Genomic DNA, 19,583 nt, shown 5'->3' with positions numbered 1-19,583 from the left:
AGTGTTAAGAAAATTGCTTAGTGCAGCTTTAACAAACCAGGAAATAATAACATTTTAAAGTCAAGGAATTGCTCTTACTTGATTATAGGAAGTCATACAAAAGTCATTGAATTTTTATGAGGCCCACTTTGAGAACACTGATGGAGGTGATGTATGCACTTGTGGCAAAATTATACAACAAATGCCATTCTGTGTGTTAGTGCCATGCCCTGTTCAGAGATTTTGGAAGCAGACATTGTGAATGCATACCAAGAAGAAGGCATTCATTGAAGATTGGCTGTAGTCTTCACAATGGCCACCCTGTCAAGCCAGGCACAAAGTCATGGTTTGATAGCCAGCAAAGTTCTCTGTGCCCAGAGCCCACTGAGCCAGGCACTGAAGCACTGGGCTGAGATCCTCTGGCAACTTGTCAGCAGCAGCACAGCACTCCTGGACAACCAGTGCTCTCGTTTACTCACACTCTATTTCACACTTTGTTCTCTCTCTGGACTTTGCTCTTCCCTCTCATTTCATCTGTCTGCAGCTTGTACACCTTCAGGGTCAAAGTTGTTCTGATGACATATCGGTTCAGAGAAACAACAACTGGTGTCAGTGTTGTGAATTTTGCCTTGGTTGGTCTTGCAGTCAATTTCCTGCCTTTTTCTTTTTCTTGCTTTGCTGTTTGTCCATTTGTCCTTGCAGGAGTTATGTGCTCAGCTAATGTCAAGGGAGAAAAAAAACACCTTAGGACGCTGCCTCAAGTCTTTCATACCTGGATCACTCCACATCTTAGCATCTCCTAGATGCTACTTTGGGAGACATGAAAGATGAAACACCTTATTGGAAAGTGCTATGAAGCACTGTAAAATAAGGTCTTTATTCTGTGTACCACAGAGAATCCTGGACTTCCCTGTGCATATAGGCTAGCAATAGCCTACAGCCAGTGTGGTCAGGGAGGACATTTGAGGGGAGACCTACATGCTCTGAACCCCCAGAAATATTCATGAAATCACAATGAACACCTCTTTAGGGTGAGTTAACCGTGCAGCTGAAGTTTCTTACAAGACCCTTGCTGCTGAAACTGCAAAGTCAGCCGCTCTGGGAATTCTAGGATCTGAACAATGGGAAACATTTTGAGGTCCTTTGGGACAAAGAGAGTGCTTACGCTTGCTGAGACTCAAGACTGCAAAACAACGATGAGATAACAGCAGGAACAATCACAGCTGTGTTCGCTGAAAGAAGTTTTAGTCTCCAAAGAAAGGGTGCAAGAGCTAGAAATTGTTGAGCTCTCCGCTGGGCATCTCCTTTGGCAGAGTGGGAGGAGTGAGGGTGATAATAGTATTGTTCATGGCTGTTGCCAGTTCAAGTTGTTGATATGATGTTAACGTGGCAGGGGATGTAGTGCTTCAGAGTTCTTTCCTGACTGTATAGACAAAACAGGTCGTTTGATAGTGGTGACAGAGGAGAAAAAAGAAGAGTTGCCAAAAAGAGGCAGCAGTGGTAACTAGAGAGATGGCACTTAGTAGAGTGCATACCTGTGGAAATGCTGTACAGTTCTCCAGATCTGCCATTTCCATGTCACATAGGTAACCAAATTATGCTTTTGTCAATTTTTACTTTTTGTTCTTTTAACTGAAGGTAATGTTTTTGCTTCACAATACATTAAAGAGTTAGGTGTGTATGTGTTTGATTTAGGGAGCATTTCTGTTGCTGGAGTTTATCAGTCCCCCTTTGCCCCATCACTAAACTTTCTACAAAGTTTTGCCATGTTTCGTGAATCGTGGAAGATATGCACCTTTTCATGATAGGTCACACCTGCTGCCACGCCCCATTTTGCCCAGTCGTCGTGAGAAGTTAATCTGCTCTTCTGTTGCTCATGACCAACCTTTCCACAGAATCTTTCAATGTTACTTGAATCCATTTTGAAGTTATGCACCTTGTTATGATAGGCCATGCCCACTGCCATGCCCCATTTTGGCCAGTCAGCATAATTATCCCTTGGCCCATGACTAACCTTTCCACACAATTTTGTGGTAATCCATTTCTAACTTTATGATATCCTGCTAACAAGGAAACGGGCATAATAGCATGAAAACGTAACCTCCATCCAGCTCTGTTGGCGGAGGAAATGAACATCCGAAAGCTGAAGGAAATTCAAGGTTGCACTCCTTCCTATGTAGGAGATGAAGAATAGGAAAGCCAAAATGTGAGCGCTCTACCATTCACCCGTGCTTGTAGCTTCCATCAAATGTCGTGTATTGGGTGAACCACAGGTGCTTAGTTAAACAGCATGGAGCAGCGAGGGTTACAGGCCCCTGGAGGCCAGTGGTGACAACCTGAGCTATTACCGCAATTGAACAGTGGAGTCCAGGGCCCCATATCTGATTTGTGGGCCAACGTGTGTGTGTGTGCATGAAACCCAGAGTCTATGTCACGTGTGCCCCTACATAGCAGATGGACTGTGAGCAGCAGTGGCATGTGCAGGGAGCCAGTAAATTATTGAGAAAGAGCAGGTATAACGTAGAGACTCTGGTTTCTAATCACAACCCCTGTTTACTTTATTGCAACCCTGTGGGGAGAGAGAGAGATACACCTGATCATAAATCTCCAGCAACTTCTCCTCCTCCACCTTTCCCTCTCTGTCTTCCCTTCATTCTTTCTCGTTTTCTCTCCTCGGCCACACTATCTCATTAGCTGCAACCTTGACCTATCCTGAGGAGACTGTCGGCCAGCAGGCAGCCTGCCACCGCAGACTGATGTTGTGATCACTGCACACTTAGTATGGAAAAACTGTCCTCTCAGTCATTTAAGAGAGCTGAAATTTTGTTTTACCTCAAGTGTTGCTTTTACCTTTGAAATAGTTGTTTCAGACAGGTCATTTTCACAGAGAATTCTTGCCTGACCTAGTGGTCAGCTTGTGTGTCTGTGCAGTGGTTTGATATATTTGTCATCTGATGAAGTATAACAGATCTGTGGCTTACTTTTTTCAAATAATAAATTGTTACCCTCAGTGGGCATACAGACCTGTAGAACATTGTAATGCATTCCATTACCTGAATGGGTTGCAATTGTCTCGTAATCCCCTCCCCTCTCTCTCTCTCTCTCTGTGTGGGTGGGGTTGTGGTCTTTTCTCATATTTTTCCTCTCAGTTTTTCCCTTTCTCTTCATCATCCTGTGTTTTATGCCTTTTGATTGTGCGGCTATCATTTCAAGTTTTTTTTTTTTTTTTTATCTTCCTCAGTTTATCTCTCCCTTTTTCTTATTTTTATTTATCTCCCCTTTTGCTTGTTTGTTTCCTGCTTTTCCTGCCTCCCTTCACTTTTCTGTCCCTTCATTTTTACTTCTTCTCCTCTAGTGCACCATCCTTTGCGATACATCTTTGCCTCTTTGATGCTGTTCTTTGCAGCTGCTTTGCTCTCTCTGCCTTACTTTCTCTATCTTTTTCCATGCTCTGCCATTTCTTGTGTAGCCTCTGTACCTTCCAGCTGATAATTAGCCAAGCAGTAGAAACTGCTTTGGCTTTGTCTGTGGCCCCGGGACCTACAGGACGCCTCTGCCTTCCATGGCTATCCTTACGTAAGCAACCAAAACAAAGTGATGACACTGTCCTCAAATGGTCCCACCATGTAGAAAGGCTGACTCAAGATGGAGGTATCCAAGAAAGACAGACAGAAGAGGACAGACACAGTCCTGCCCTTGCTTTACCCATACATTTGGCTTGACTCGAGGCTTATCAATACCATCTGGAGAATCAAGATAAGCACCAAGTGCATTCTCATAGGAGCTCTTCTCTAAAAGAGAAACCTTGAGGGATTGTCAAGACAAATGCCACTCTTTCATTTTGGAGGTCAGTCACAGAGGTCCAATGGGGAGAAGAAAGGTGGATGGGACCTGTCTTCTCTTCTCACTTTCCCTCCTTCAAAGATGCTTTGTATTGTGTTGACACATCTGATGGGTTGTTTTTTTCAGCACGAGGACATTGCTTCACAGCACAAAACAATAGAAAGGAACTGTTTTTCCATCACAAATGGAGCTAATTGCCAAACCTTTCATTGATTGCCTTAATTGTAGATGGCAGTGCTGTGACAGGAAGCAGCAAAGTGTATGAGAGATTGAAAAATGTAAATAGGAAAACTTCCATCTCATGGAACTCCCACCTCAATCTCCTCAGAATGGACAAGTTTAGGCATTGAGTTTGGCACAGATTAGAAATCATTAAGGTTAGAACAGTTTGGTGTGCTTAAGGTTAGGGTCAGGAGTAGGGGATGTTCCATGAGGCCAGGGTGTTCCCTGAGATGTTTGAGGTATTCTCTGCTGTTGGACTCTTCTTGAGAAACGTAGGCTTAAATGACCACACTGGCATGAGATACAAGCTACCAGTTGTCTCAACCATTGCCATATTTGTTTATGGTAATCACACAAGGTATCATGATTACCATGATAATGATCTTTTAATGGTAATGCTACATACACAGTAAAATCTTTAATCTGTCCTCCCCTGCTTCAGTGCCATCATGGGAAATAAAACTGAGAGGAGTTTTATTTGCTTTGCAGGGTGCCCCAATTTTCTTCCATAAGGGATTCCTAAATCACTGAACTTGCTCTCTCTTTTCTCTCCATCTCCTTTCTCATCTCTCCCTCTGCCTTGCTCTTTATTCATTATAATCTGTATCTCCAGCCACTTGTTCCATTTTACAAGCTTGTGTAAATTTCTCTTCAATTTCCACTATTTCCCTTGCTTTTACAAGCCATCTATTTTCATTCGAAGACTTTGGCTGAAATGTAGAGCATTTTCATTGAAACCCTGGGATTATAATGCAATCTACATGCCTCTTCATACTGTGCGGCGGAAGCTTTTATATCAGCCCTATAAAGTGTCTCACTGACATTTATGCAGTCAAATATTCCTCGCTAAGTTCCAATTAAGCTATTTCTTGGTGGTTGTCTGGTCCCTAAATTCACTAGTAGTGCACTGTACCTGTTTAACAGCACTCAGAATCAACATCTGTATCAGCCATTGCGTTATTCATGTGACGGATTTGCAGCAGATAAGTGCCTCAATTTAGTGGGGACCGCAATGAATAAGTGATGGACTTTTTTTTATTCCTGTTGAGACACTTGATGTGATAAGAAAGCAATAGAGAGGTAAAACGAATTGGAGGTAGCAGAGGGTTGGAGGGACAGCCTCAAGAGTGCAGAGCAGAGGACTAATGAAAAAAAGACTAAATTGTAATTTTTGTCACTGAATGTAGCTTTCTGTTGTACTGGAAGTGTATTGTGGTTCCTGAAATCCTATTACATCTAGGACTCAGCTGATACTAATTCTGATCATTTTTTTATTAAAGGTGCACTATATAAAATTGCCAAGGTTTGATTGAAGTGAACATTGTTTTGGTTCAACTGGCAAAAAAAACTTGGAATGAGCATGTAATTTATGAGCGAAATGGGCCAAAGATGAGAATAATGTAAAGAACCATCAGATTGCATGCTTATTCCATGTTTTTTCATCAGTTGGGTCTAAACATCCTCATATAAATCGACCCTCTGCAATTTTGCATAAATGTGCCACCAGGTCATAATTTGTGTTGGTATTCAGTGTGTCTTCAAACGTGACCGTTTTCATACACCATAACATTAAAAACATTCAGTTTCTTACATATTTCTACTCTTGGTAGGGTAGAAAAGCCTTTGACACCAAATCCCTCTAAACCCAGGATAGTATTTATCATACTGAAGCATACTTTTGTATAATCCGATCAAAATGTCCCCATCGAATCATTTCAGATTAAGAGCTTCCCATAGATAACCACTGTAGCATTGCTAAATTATACAAAAATGTAATGTAACACAGTGAATCATATCCATCATGTCTGACATGGACAGCACTGACTAGATGATGTGTTTTTAATAAAAAGCCAATATCGGTCTGATGTATCAGTCTAACCCTAATTATATCCCTGTGAGTTTCTTGTGGCTGGGAGTTTATTTATGGGTTGGACTCAGCATGTTGGGAAGCAAATGAGATGAGTTTAGACTGTGGGATATGGGATGTTTTTTTGTTTTTGTTTTTTTTTGAAGATGTGACGTATGACGTAGATTGAGATGCTTAGATGGGACATGGTTAGCAATGGCAGGTTTAAACCCCAAATATGTACACTGAATAGGGTTAGGATACTGTTGGGCAATGGTTGGGGTTTGGCCGTCAGCCACACAGGGTTTCTGAGTCAAAAGGTCAGCTCAGTGTAGTCATCGGCTTACCACGGCTAGAGACTAATTACAGAGCACAGGGTTTTCTGTGCTCTCTGAAGGGGAGTGTGTGTGTGTGTGTGTTTGTATGTGTATGGGGGCATTATGTGCATGTGTGTCTGCGTAATGGGTCCCATCAGTTGCTGTGGTCTTGCTAGATAATCCACTCATTAGGTGTATAAGTGGTGGATTACCCATGCTCACACACACACACACACACATACTCACAAACCACAAAGACACACATTTGGATAAGTACACTTTTGAGGACTGTCTGTTGAGTTCATTCGTTCTCTGACCCTAAGCTAACCTTAAATTTAGCCTAACTAAAACCTAATCTGTACTTATATTTCAATCACAAACCCAAGTTGTAACCCTAGAATTTGTCCCCTTGCAGAAATGAGGAGCAGCAGAATAACATGAGGGCTCACAGAGGATTTTCCTTATCTTTCTATGCTTGTTAGAACATTTACTGAAAGGTGCTATGTGATGCATTTCAGTGTTTCCCCTAGGATTCTGGCTTTGGTGAGGGGGGATGCGTGCTTCGCTAGCGCACGGCCAAAAAATTTTGGGGGTATGCAAACATTTTGGAGGGTGGGGACAATATTAATAAGTTGCTCAATATTCTTCAGATTTGTACATGCTGACTCAACTATATTAATAGAAAATTTAACAAACTAAGGAGTCGACCCACAGCTGCAGTGCTTGAAACACCTGTGTGGGTGTCCATTTGACTTGGACCGGGGACTGGAAGAGGGCAAACGCACTCATCCACGCCACTGGTGCTCGACTCAGGCTGTCATACCGTGCGTTTAAAAAACACTGATATTTTCGCCTGTTTTTCAGGCGGCTGGAGCCGACATGACATGAATTATTTATTTCACTTACGGGGGTACGGGTTTGATTGTCCTCTGTTCTCCTCCTCTCTCTGTCTGCTTGTGGATGGGTGCGCAGGTTAGAGCGGAGTCCCGCCCTGCCTTGTCACAAGACAGCAGAGCGCATTCTGACCAGATAGACCCTATACTGAAATTATATAAATTTGATTAATAACCAACCTGAACGTATTTAGAATGTAATTTAGTATTTGATAAAAATGCGGTCTAGACATATTCTATAGAAACGTGACATTAAATAATTTCTGTTGTGATTTTATTTATTTTTTAATTTGAAAATTAATTAAATTAAATTAATTTAGCATGACTTTCAGGCAAGGTGGGAGGCTCCGTTGGCGAGGCACTGCACCCCGCCAATAGAATGATAGGGGAAACACTGCATTTTAACATCAATAAATCATTACTATATTAAATTTGAGACATTAGCGTAATTACCACAACAGTCAAGACTATTGACAAGAGGATTGGCAGCCTTCACTACCCTAGTCTTCACTATCAGCCACTTGGTTGGATTTGCCAAGAAATATTCTTTATTGTTAACTGCATAGCTGCATAGCTACTATGCATAACTTTCATAGTAGCTGCATAGCTTTAATGTAATGTTACCATACCTGGAATGTTACCAAGAGGCTATTTTCCTTCTGGGCTACTCGGACTTCTATTCCATTCACTAAAATCTTCCATGAAGCCTACTTTTGTAGCTAGCCACATTGTAATGAGAAAAACACACGGTTTATGCAGTGTCGGAGGAGCACACTCACACACTTGTTTGCTTCCTTACTCCGACCTGCTCTGCGTGCTAGTCCCACCATTAACAGTCGCAATTTTGGAAATGTGATGTCTGACCAGTCTGAGGTGGATAAAAATAAAACTCTAAAGTAAGCAGGATAGTCCATCACACCTCACTGAGGGTAGTTTGTGTCAAACAAACTATGAAAAGGTTAGCATCTTAACATGATATAGGTTACAGTTGTAGTAACTGTAGCGGTTATTCTGCTTTAACTATGGTTTTCATTTTGAGACACACAAAATGCAATGTGTAGCTCACATCCATTTTTTACCGTAGAGTTGACAACATTTCTTTGTCTCTCTTTTCTCTTACTTTCCCTCTCTCCCTCCTCCCTCTTTCTATTTCTAGGTAATGATTTGTTCCTGGTAGCAGTCCATGAGCTTGGCCATGCACTGGGCCTTGAACACTCCAATGACCCCACAGCCATCATGGCTCCTTTCTACCAGTACATGGACACTGACAACTTTAAACTGCCCCTGGACGACCTCCTGGGCATCCAGAAGATTTATGGTAAGGTCTTCTCTTTGGTAGCTTCTCTCTAATGTCTATGAACGAGCTTCTCTCACACCACTCGCTACAAAGTAGTGAGTGGTGTAATGGGATACTCTCAATCTATGGTGCTAATATGCTTCAGCCCAAAACAAGATTACCATCATCATCAGAGCATGCGTAAAATTTTCCCATGTTGATTAAGTGTTGATTTTTCACTGACCATTATTTTGATTGACATCTGTTGATTAGAAAGCTGTTTGTCCAACCAGAGATGTGATATGGCTCTAGGGTCGGTGTTCAAAACTATCAAAAGCGTTAACACTGATTGGTATGGACTTAGTTAACACTGGCATAGTTGAGTTTTGCAGACAATTTTGCAATATATCCTTTTGAAGGCCCTTACTGAGCAAAGCAGACAGTCTAAATCAGTGTTTTCTCAGTAATTACTTCTTAGGCCTTATTTCTCCAGATGTTCTTTTATATTAGATATGATGATGATGTTTCTCTTTGTGCTGTAGTTCCACTGTGTTGATATTTCTGTCACGGAGGGTTGGGTTGTCTGGGGTTGTCTGTCTGTATGTTCGTATGTCTGCCCGTATGTCCATCCCATTCCGTGGGAATGGGATGGACATCTCAGGAACACCTTGAAGAACACCTTGAAGAGATATCTTTAAATTTGGTACAAACGTCCACTTGGACTCAAGGACGGACTGATTAGATTTTAGTGGTCAAAAGAAAAAGGTCAAGGTCACTGTGACCTCATGTCCATCCCACTCTTGGGAGCAAAAAATCTCGGGAATGCCTGGAGAGACTTTCTCTACATCTGGCACAAAGGTCCACTTGGACTCAACAATGAATTTATTTGAATTTGGTGATGAAAGTTCAAGGTGACTGCAAGCTCACAAAACATGTTTTTGGCCATACAATTCATACACAAATTATGACAAAGGTCAACATCATTTTGACATCATAATGTTCCACAAAAATATCTGTTCCTGGCTATTATTCTACCCCATAACTCAGCTTTTTCACTTGACTTCCGCTTCCTGGATGGCAATCCGGACAGGGGTGTCATGTTTCCTCTGGTAGCCCACCACAAGCTCTTTGGTTTTGCTGATATTGTATCAATATAGGGATAACTTTCATTCACCAAAAAATACATTTAATACCTTTTATTAAATTCCTTCAAATTCCTTCACTACAAATATTATATGAGTCTGGACAGACATGGATACAAACTGCAACTTGACTGTTTGGTGGAGGCATACAACTGTGAAGCAGTATTTCTAGTTTTTATATAACCTCATGCCTACCCTACCGCCCCGTACTCGAAGCAAGGTTTATGTCTCAGCTCACCCCTGTGGCTGTGTCTTTGTTTTGTGGCACTGACATCCTCTTTTCTTGTATAACCATTTTTTTTTGCTTGTGTCTTTCTTTGTTCTCATTTGGAAACAGTTTGTAAAATGGGGTTAGAAAGGTTCTATGCAAGCTAGTTACCTCCCAAATCAGCAGGCAGTCCGCATGGTTTTGTCAAAGCAGCGTACATATGTACAATTTAACAACAAATGTCTGAATCAGAAACAAAGAGTATGAATATGTTTTACTGTAAAGAGCCTCAGTTTTAGGGTGATAGAAAAAGACATCACATTTGGGTTTGTGGGTAGCAGACACTGAAAGATCCATAATGTTGTGATTCATTAGTTGAATCTGCAAGTTGCAGCCTTCTCAACCTCAGTTTGATGTGTAAGTTAGGGCCTACTTTTCGGGAAGTGACAGCACACTCTGAGGATCAGCTGTTGAGCCTATAAACCTGTCACATTTTGCTGAAATGACTCTGGTCTGTTAGGTGAAGAGATGTGTGCAGGCACACACACACACACACACACACACACACACAAGAAGCTGCCATCTGCCTACTCGGTCAGGGCATGTCCCTCTGGGAGTGACAGACCTGAGCAGGCGATCAAATCTCACCTCATCCCTGTCTTGTTTTACTCCTCACTACTGTTCCCCCTTCATGCTCTGTGCTATGAAGAGTTCAAGGGTACAACAACTGATGGTAATTCCTCTTTCAGCCTCTTTCTCCCCCTCCTTTTCCTCCTCTTGGCAACAGTGATGTTAGAAAAAGAAGCAGGATAAGAACAAAGGTGGGAGGTGCAGAGTTTAGATCAATTAGAAGGTGTGGGAGTTCTGGTTGAATAGCAAGAGGTGTGGATGAGTTTACATAAAGTAGAAAGCTTTGTTTAATTGTAGAGAGAATGGTGGCTGGAGTGTAAAAGTCAGCCAAGCCAAAAAGTAAGAGATTTAGATAAGCGGAAAGGTGGAGGAGGGGTCAAAAGTGGAAATGGGAGTGGGGGAGATGTAGAATTTAGATATCTTAACTGACGTCTTTGATTTTCATTCTGCTGGAACTGTTGACCTGGCCAGGCTCAAATCACACAGAGAATTGTGGGAAGAAGAGGTCTGACAGTGGCAGGATGAGCTCGATGTTGAGGATAGCATTGATCCTCTGCAGCATTTTATTTTCCATTTATTTCCATTTATTTTCCCTTTTACAAGGACTTAAATTAGCAGCTAATAAGTAGCTTTACTTTACTTTACTCTATTTTAGTGACAAGAATTTCCAGGCCACCTTGTATAGAGATTAATGGTGTGCATTCCTGTCCATTCAGAGTGCGACAGCCACTTTACATGACAGTGTTGCCACCTAAAGCTGCAGGTATTTAGATTACAAGCCATGATTACACTGAAAGTCCAAGGGAAAAAAAAACATAACAGACATAGGTTACATAAAAGCTAGTCTAAAATGTGTTTTAAGAACACAGTGTATCACTGTGTTCTCGAATTAGGTAGCCAACGTACCTCAGAGAGCACATTATTGGAGCTGTAATAGAAAAATCACTTTTAGTTTTGTGTCAAGACAGACTAACCAAATGTGAAACAGCTAGCAAAATACCTGTGGCTAGGTTGTTTCAGCATGTGGATTATTTTGGCATTCTATCTCCACCAAAGAGGAAGAGATTTTTGGTCCCATGCCAAATGAAAGAAAGGAAACCTTAACTGAAATGATAAAGCTTAAATTAAGGTTAAAGCTAATTAAAGCTTAAAGTTTAAATTCCACTTTTTTACAAACTTCTCCAGGGTTGCAGACAGAGCACAGAGAGACAGAGTTACGTACAGTCAGTGTGCTGCCACCAATGTTAATTAGCTGACAACTTGGAGCGAGTTAGCTAGGTGTTACAAGCTAACACTGTGCAGTGTGTATGCAAGCTAACTTGTTAAAATAGATTTATTACAGCACAGGTTTTATATTCTAAAAAATATGTCGTTTACAGCAGTGCTATCGTAGCTAAATCTGACAATTGGGTATCATAGGCCTTGTTCCCACGTGGTATTAACATCCGTCCGGAGAAATCCAAATCCAAGCTGGCACCTCTAAGTACAGGTCTAACCAGCAGCAATGCCTCCTGAGTGATCGGATCTCAGGACGTATTCAGAGGTGGCCTGGGACGCTTGTGTCCACATCACCGTAGAGGTGTAAACACACATGTCTCAGGATATATCGATGGACCACCTACTAACCTGATGTCATCTGCCTTGCCCAGCCCAACACTGGCCAGACCATCACTTTTCCACCAGAGAAAATATCTTCCCTCACTCTGGCCAGCAGCTGAACTGTCAGCTGATGGACCAAATGCAAACTGAAGTGCAGGTCAACTATAAAGCAGCTGGTTAATGAATAAAAATACAAACTGCCTACCTGCAGGATGGGAACTATACAGGTGAGCCAGGAGGAGCTCAGCTCCCCTTAATAAGACATGAGCACCTCTAAAAACATGATTTGAGAAATTTCTCTAAAATATGTATTGAAAGTATGCAGGGTTTTTTCTTCCATGTAAAATTTGGAGGTGGCGGCCGCCCTTAAATTTTGTGCTGTGGCACAATTAAACACATTCTCTCTAACCCTAGACGTGATAGAGTTACCATAGGAAAACTACAGAAATATTATAGGCGGCTGTGCTTATATGCATGTTGCAGTCACTACAGGAATACCACATAAATATTACAGGTTGATTCATCCACCTGTGCAGAGAACCCTCTCAGACCCGGCTGTGCATGTAACACCTGTGAAATGCATCTTCAGTGATTGACAGCGCATTTGAATGAGGCTGGAGTGAGCCAGGATGTCTCCTTTTGTTAAATAACTGTTGCCTGTTAAATGCCGTTTAATTTTTTGCATGGAAGGAGGACTAGCAAAGTAAGAATTTCATTTTACACTCTCTCTATCTCTCCCTCTCTCTCTGAAATATGTCTTTATTTGCATATAGAGCGGTAAAGTGAGGTCCAGTCACAAATGGGCGGGTGTGACACATGTTGAGATACCTGTCAATGCCAGGTGTGTACGGACGGACTGACAGCTGTCCACTTGTATTTGGATTGCCAAAGACATATTTTAACAGCATGTGGGAACAGAGCCTATCTTACCAGTGACAGAGTACTTGCCACCCTCACAAACATATTGACGATTTCCCCCGGCATTTCATATCTCATTGTCTGTAGCCACTTTTCTTTTCCTAAAGGCTGGGTTTTTCTGTTTGGAGTCTTATAAAAACTTGTCTCTGGAAAATTGACCTTGTTTTTAGTGCATTCTACCGAACACCACCTTTGAGTATTTTTTTCTAGCTTGTTAAGAAACCAAAGTCACAAGGAGACACTTTTGCACAATTAATGGCTAGAGATGGAATGTTGGGCAGGCCTTACTGGCATTCTGTGTCTATGTTCCATGGAGATCCAAGAATATGGATGTTTTCAGCCCAGACCCTACTCATTTTTTTTTTTTATCAATTCCATGGATGGCATCTAAATCTGTGGAGGATAAAAATGACATACACACTACGAGTGTATTACATTGGGGCCTAAAATCTGTCTAATCCCATGGTTTTATAGTTTGGGTTACCTAATTGTTGTGAGTGTTAATGGTTATGCATTTTCATGTTTGTCTGTGCGTCCTGTCTGTGAGTCTTCCCATGATTATGTAACTACAGAGCGCTTTGGCTCTGCTAATCTGTGTGTATTTGAGGAGATTTAATTCAGTCTGTGTATCTTTCGCTGTAGACTGCTGATCAGTTTTGTGGGTGGGGAGGCATGACTATCCGACTAACTATCCCTCTGTGATCAGTTTGTCGGTCAGCTGTTTGATTCTTTAACTTTCATTTTATGTTTGATTACTCATTTGTTGATTTAATAGTTTTATTGTTCATACAGCCCATCATTCTTTCAGTCAGTAAATTGTTAGAGGGTAGGTTTCTCATTCATTTCTTCATTTAATTCTTAAAACCTCGTTTCATTGTCTAATTATTAAAATCATTTATTTAGTCAATTGCTTGCTAGATCATTATTTATGAAAGCGGCCATTATGCTTTGGTACTCTATATGGCTGTGTTATTGCTTGTCACATTTGCGTCTTTCAGATTTTAATCATCTATTCCTGCATCTGCTGGCCTCAGTCAACACATGGCAACTTATATCCTCATTTTCACAGTTATGCAGTACGTTATTCAGGCATCATTGTGTGCTCAGTTATTCATTCACACAATGCTCTTGCACCCTCTCTGTGATTCAGAAATGCTTTTTTTTTTTTTTTTTTTTTTTTTTATAACATAATCCTGCTAAGCCGATCATGCATCTGTTGCTCTTATTCTTGTGCTTCTTCCCACTTTCCTTCTTCATCTTAACATAACATCATGTGTTAAGCATTGGTGACCCAAGTGTTTTACAGCACTCCTGTAAAAAATGTCGGAGGCTGATATTCTGTCAAAAAGTAGGGGATTAAAAAAATTCAGTAGGAGATTGACTCAGCTGGTAAAATGAAAACGTGTATTGTACAATTTCTCAGAGTTCAAGAGGACTGGGTGTTGCACGGCCAAACAGTGGGGAGAAATTGAAGCAAGACTACAAAAAGATTAAAACTATTTTTTTATGGGGCATGTCCTACCCTTCATGGTTGGTTCTTCATACAGTGGAAACAAGTCCCTGAAGTCCCTTAACTTCACAGATTCTGGCAAGTCCCTTGTTACGGAATGCCCAGGTTACACTCAGTAGCTGAAAAGGGACATATGTCCAAATAATGAAATCTTATCGGTCATTGGTTATCAGGTGGAAGTTTGAAAGTTCTAGCACCAGTCGGTATTACATGCAGCAACTTTTCCAGAGTTTCAACTTTAAGACTTATACTTTAAGACTTGTATTTCTTCATTTGACCGCTTCAAATAGACAAATAATAGTACTTTGATGCAGTTTTGACCATCACCTGTGTCCTTCTCCAGGGCCGCCAGACAAGATTCCCCAGCCCACCAAGCCTTTGCCAACAGCACCCCCACCTCGCTCTCACCCTCCGTCAGACCCCCGTAAGCCAGACAGGCAGACAAGACCCCCGAGGCTGCCCCCAGGGGACAGGCCATCGCACCCCAACGCCAAACCAAACATTTGTGATGGAGGCTTCAACACCCTGGCCATACTAAGGCGAGAGATGTTCGTCTTCAAGGTAAGCAGGAGGTCGATGGTACCAAAGGGAATCCATGGCATTTGCTCACCTAGTTTGTCTACAATGGTTATTTTAAACCCTGGAGAGGTTTCCCCAATAGCCTGGCTTGTTTGGTGTGAGCACATGTGAGCACACAGCAGTCGCTTGGATCATAGCAAATAGACTATGGGTTTGAAAATGTGGAGAGAGCTGGAAATGATGTGGATGGTGTGGATTGCTTGGCTGTTTACTTGAGGTTTCCCTAGACATACAAAACTGAGTGGTTTTCTTTCTTATGTTAAGTGTGCACCAATTGGCGCATCTAGGGAGAATTGATTATTTGTCTGCAGTGCTCAGCTACAAGTACAAAAGGTCACTGGGTGCATTACCATTGCAATTTTTTAAGAAAGACCTTAAAGCAGATAATATTATCCTCTGGTTATAGCTTGCTGAAATATAGTGCTCTCTACTGTATTGTCAAAAATACTGCTACATTTATGTTTTATTGCATAATTAAAATGTATATTACATCTAAAAGGTACTGCTTCCAGATTCTAGGGAGACTCTTTATGTGGGGTCTGTTGAGCAAGTGGAATTTGCTCAAATTTGTTTGCCAAGACTGTGACCAGTGCTTCAGTGAAAAAGCTTGTTAAACCAAAACAGAAAGATGAATACCATTCTCCTCTCTCACAACAAACTCAGCGTGGTTTTCATTTCAATTCAAGAGGGAAAATACACGTGCCTGTTAATGCATCTTTATCCTTGGTCTAAGCGTACAAGCACAAGACCTTGGCAACATGCAGTCAGGGACAGAGGAAAACCTTGGGGCAACACAAAGCTGTCCTGTGTTCTCTGAGCTAAGAAAGAGTGCCTGTGCTGCTTTATGTGTGTGTGACTATTTTGCTAGGGATATAAATAGGTAGTATTCATTGGTTAAATAAGAGGCTTGTAAATCCGGGGGGAAAACCCTTTCTGTCTGTCTGTCCCTTTTTCCTATGGGTTTTTACCATGGAAAAAAAAGTATTTTTCTTCACATAGGAAGAGAGCTCTAGGTGAAGAGAGATACTTATAGGAGTGCTAATAGATCTGGCCTCTAACCAGATCAGCCACCTGGGGAGGTTATGAACCAAATAAGATTCAAAGTCTATGCTGTCTCTGTCTTCCACTAAGGATAATACAATACCCACTTTTTGCAATATTGTAAATATAACAACTGTCTCTCTTTCACATGGTCTCTTCCTCCCATTGCCATTCATTGTCCTCAGGGCAACAGTCTGATCTGGATGAAGTAATGAGGATCATGAGATTTCTGCAAAGTTCAGTGCTGTCGTTGGGACACAAAGGAAGTTCAAAAATCACTAAAGCTTTTTGGTGATTATTATGAAGTGAGGTAGACATGGGAATTGGGGCTATAAAATGCAACCACTGGAATTGTGAGACCTGGAAATTAAATTTGGGTGGACTGTTGTGCCCTCAAATAATTATTTTGGTACAACTTTTTTTTTTTTTTTTTTTTTTAAGTAATTTCTGTAGTGAGCTTAGCGACCCCTCTCTTCTTATCTATTCTGCTCTAGCAAATCAAACATCAGTTTGATGTTGTTTACCTCCAAGTTGTTTTTTAATTTACTAAAATCAAACCCCTTTCTTAAAACAAAATTCGGCTTTGGTCAAGTACAGAGTTGTGTAGTTACTTCAGCTCATTAGTTGCTCTGTGTTCCCCTGGGCTACTAATCTGCAATACTGCATATCTACCTCTCCATTCACTTCCATCGTGTGGCAAAACAGCTCCCAAATTTACACTTTCAGCACATAATCAAACGCAACAATGCAAATTATGCCAATGCAAAAAACAACTTCCAGTACCATTTTTTCTTTTCTTTTTTGAGGAAATTAAAAAGCTTTTTTTTCTTGTTATCATCCTATATGAATTGGGAAGTAGAACCATCAGATACTGGTTGGAGGAAAGTTTTGGATAGTATCAGTATCCTTGCGCCATTAAGAAATGACCTGACAATACTTTGAGAAATATTTGATGTTTAGAAGTTAAGGGTAAAACTGTAAACATAAATTTCATTTTTAACTCTTAACAACAAAATGCCAACTGTAGTGATTTGGACATAGCTGTGACCTATTTTATTCATCAGTTGATTCATGCAGTTTCCTTTTTTCATTAATTATTGTTTGAAGAGGTCTTTTTTGTTACATTATACCAGTGGGTTTCCCTGTTCTTCCTTAGAACAAGGAAACATGTTCTACCAGGACTTGACTGTGTAATTTTTGTACAGTTTTAAAACAAACAAAACCCCTCATGGACACAAAAGTGCAGGACAATAAACTAAATAATCCATTTGCTGTTGTTACAGCGCAATGATGATTCAATATCTGTAATTTCTCGACTAAAGTTGGCACCACCACTGATGTGAAAGGCACACTTGCTTCTTTCATCATTTTGAAACCCCTGATGAATGTTTTTCTCAAATTGTCAGCCTTAAGAAGTAGTACCAGATAATATTTCTTTCCTTAGGGTGTAGGAGAGAGGGTTAAAGCAAAAGGTAAGTAAGAGGTTGCATTTTCAGAAGCAGAATGCATATACAGTAAGTGGAGTTTTAAATCCACTATGTTCAAAACATCAGGACCACCAAGAATATTGGAACTAATGATGAACTGCACCCCATGTCTCTGATGTCTCAAGGCTTAAACAACTCTCTCTACATGTCGCCTTTCAATCAACATCTTTCATGGGTGAAGTGTGTTTAATAAGGGATCACAGACTTCTTTTGGATTCACTCTGTAAGTCTGTTTCAAGGGAGGAGCAGGTGGTCCTAATATTTCTTGATGCTTAGTGTATGTTGTGCTGATTTTCATTTCAGTAACTGAGATATCGTGTTAACGTTTTCTTTTATTCATCATTTCCCTAAGTCGGTGAACCAGCCCAACTATAACACAGTCGATCTGGGATCATAATTAGTGATGTTTGTATTCCTCCACAGCTTGATGTATTTGCCTTTAGAGCATGCCAAAGTCAAGGTGGAAGACTGAAAACTGGTTAGATTGATAGCTGACAGAAAGAAAGTTCACGAATGAGGTGCTTACACTCGAGATCCATAGTTCTTTGTATATTATTTCTAAGTTTCAAGTGAATTTGTTCACTTGTTACTGTCATTTATAACGGTGAATTCTTCATTGTTTGCTTGATCATTCGACTGATTGTCCGCTCAGTTATTTCGTGCTGTTGGTCCATTTGGCCTGCATGGTTTGGCTCTACTCAACGTTCCCACTTGATTGTTTTGGAACGGCTGAGTCGGGTGCATGCCAAGCCATTACAACTGAGATCTCAGCAGTCTCTCAGCCCCCAAAGTCCACAGGTGGTCCAGTAATGTAAAATAGTGGGCTTTGGACAGGAGACTTCACTAGCTGGTGAAATATACTGGAGTCAATGAGTGGTTCCACTCAGTGGAATCTTTGAGGTTTTGGATATAGCAAAAGCTGCATGCATACCATGGAAATCAGTACTCATACACTCAAATGCATTCTTGATGTTCTTTTTTTTTTTTTTTTTTTTTTTTTTAAAAACTCTTATTCACAACAACCAAGTATGTATCCACTTTCATCTGACCTGTGAAATCCTGTACAAGTCTTATTTAGCTTACTGACAACTTGTATAATACAAGAACAGGAAGAATGTAGATCCACACTGTCAGCATTTCTACACAATTCAAAAGCTTTGGCCTCCATTTGAATGGAACCAATTGGGCTCCAAAAGGAAAAAAAAATCATGCAGAGTGATGGTTATTATGCTCAATTACAGTTGAATGTTTATTGAGGAGACAGCTGAGAGGACAACCAACATTCATTCAGGGCACATTCATGAAGACTACGCTTGTCAAAACTTTGTATGTGATTATCCTTGCTTGTTTGCTTCTTGGAAATGTATTGGAGCCTACGGGTTTGTAGATTGTCCTGCAACCATTTACATGTAAATAACGCATGTTGGCTGAATGGGGGTTTTGCCGGATAACCGGAGGAAATTGGACTCTCTACAACTGCGGTGCCTTTTCTCGATTGTTGGTGGTAATGTTAATGATGCAAACTAGAACAGTCGGCTTCATCCATAGGGATTTCCCTGTGCTCTGCACTGCTTTTCAGCAGCCGGAACATGGTGTAACAAGGCATGTCACGCTGCCCCATAGAGACAGAGGTTATTGTTTCTGCTTTCAAAATCATCAAAATACTTCCTCAAAGAAATACTAGGAAAGCATATAAATTCATATACAATTGAACTCGCCTAGGAAACAAGCAAGAGAGATTTGTCTGAAACTGCAGCAGTATGTAGAAGTGCTTTACGATTAGTGTTGGGTGGTATATTTGCTTCACAGCTACAAGTGGTGTAACAAATTACTGTTTCAGTTTCAGTGATAACATTAGTTTCTGCGAAAAGAACAAGTAATTGCTCTTGTTATCGGCTTCTCTATGCATCAGATTGAAGTTGAATTATCCACAAACTTTATCCCCCCAAGAGCCTTTTCATTATTCTCATAATTTTTCATCATCCTCTCAATAGCTTACATGCAAAGCAAAAAAGACCATTAGACATAAATAATTTTGGTTGGACCATTCAGAGAAGAAGGAACTGAGTTCTTATGACTTTTGAAGTTAAGAG

The 19,583-nt window shown here is 40.8% G+C and overlaps 1 protein-coding gene across 1 annotated transcript in view; it reads left to right on the top strand.

The window, feature by feature from the left end:
* The window catches only part of mmp16a (matrix metallopeptidase 16a (membrane-inserted)), an 88,621-nt gene that overhangs the window by 47,171 nt on the left and 21,867 nt on the right, over positions 1-19,583 (top strand). Inside the window, exons 5-6 of the mRNA XM_030079823.1 lie at positions 8,257-8,418; positions 14,727-14,944. Of these exons, the coding sequence (XP_029935683.1) occupies positions 8,257-8,418; positions 14,727-14,944 (380 nt within the window). The remainder of the gene's footprint in view (positions 1-8,256; positions 8,419-14,726; positions 14,945-19,583) is intronic.

This window comes from Myripristis murdjan, chromosome 20 (assembly GCF_902150065.1).
Source record: "Myripristis murdjan chromosome 20, fMyrMur1.1, whole genome shotgun sequence".
NCBI lineage: Eukaryota > Metazoa > Chordata > Actinopteri > Holocentriformes > Holocentridae > Myripristis > Myripristis murdjan.
The sequence above is the reverse complement of the archived record's forward strand: the minus strand, read 5'-3'. Positions and strand labels throughout refer to the sequence as shown.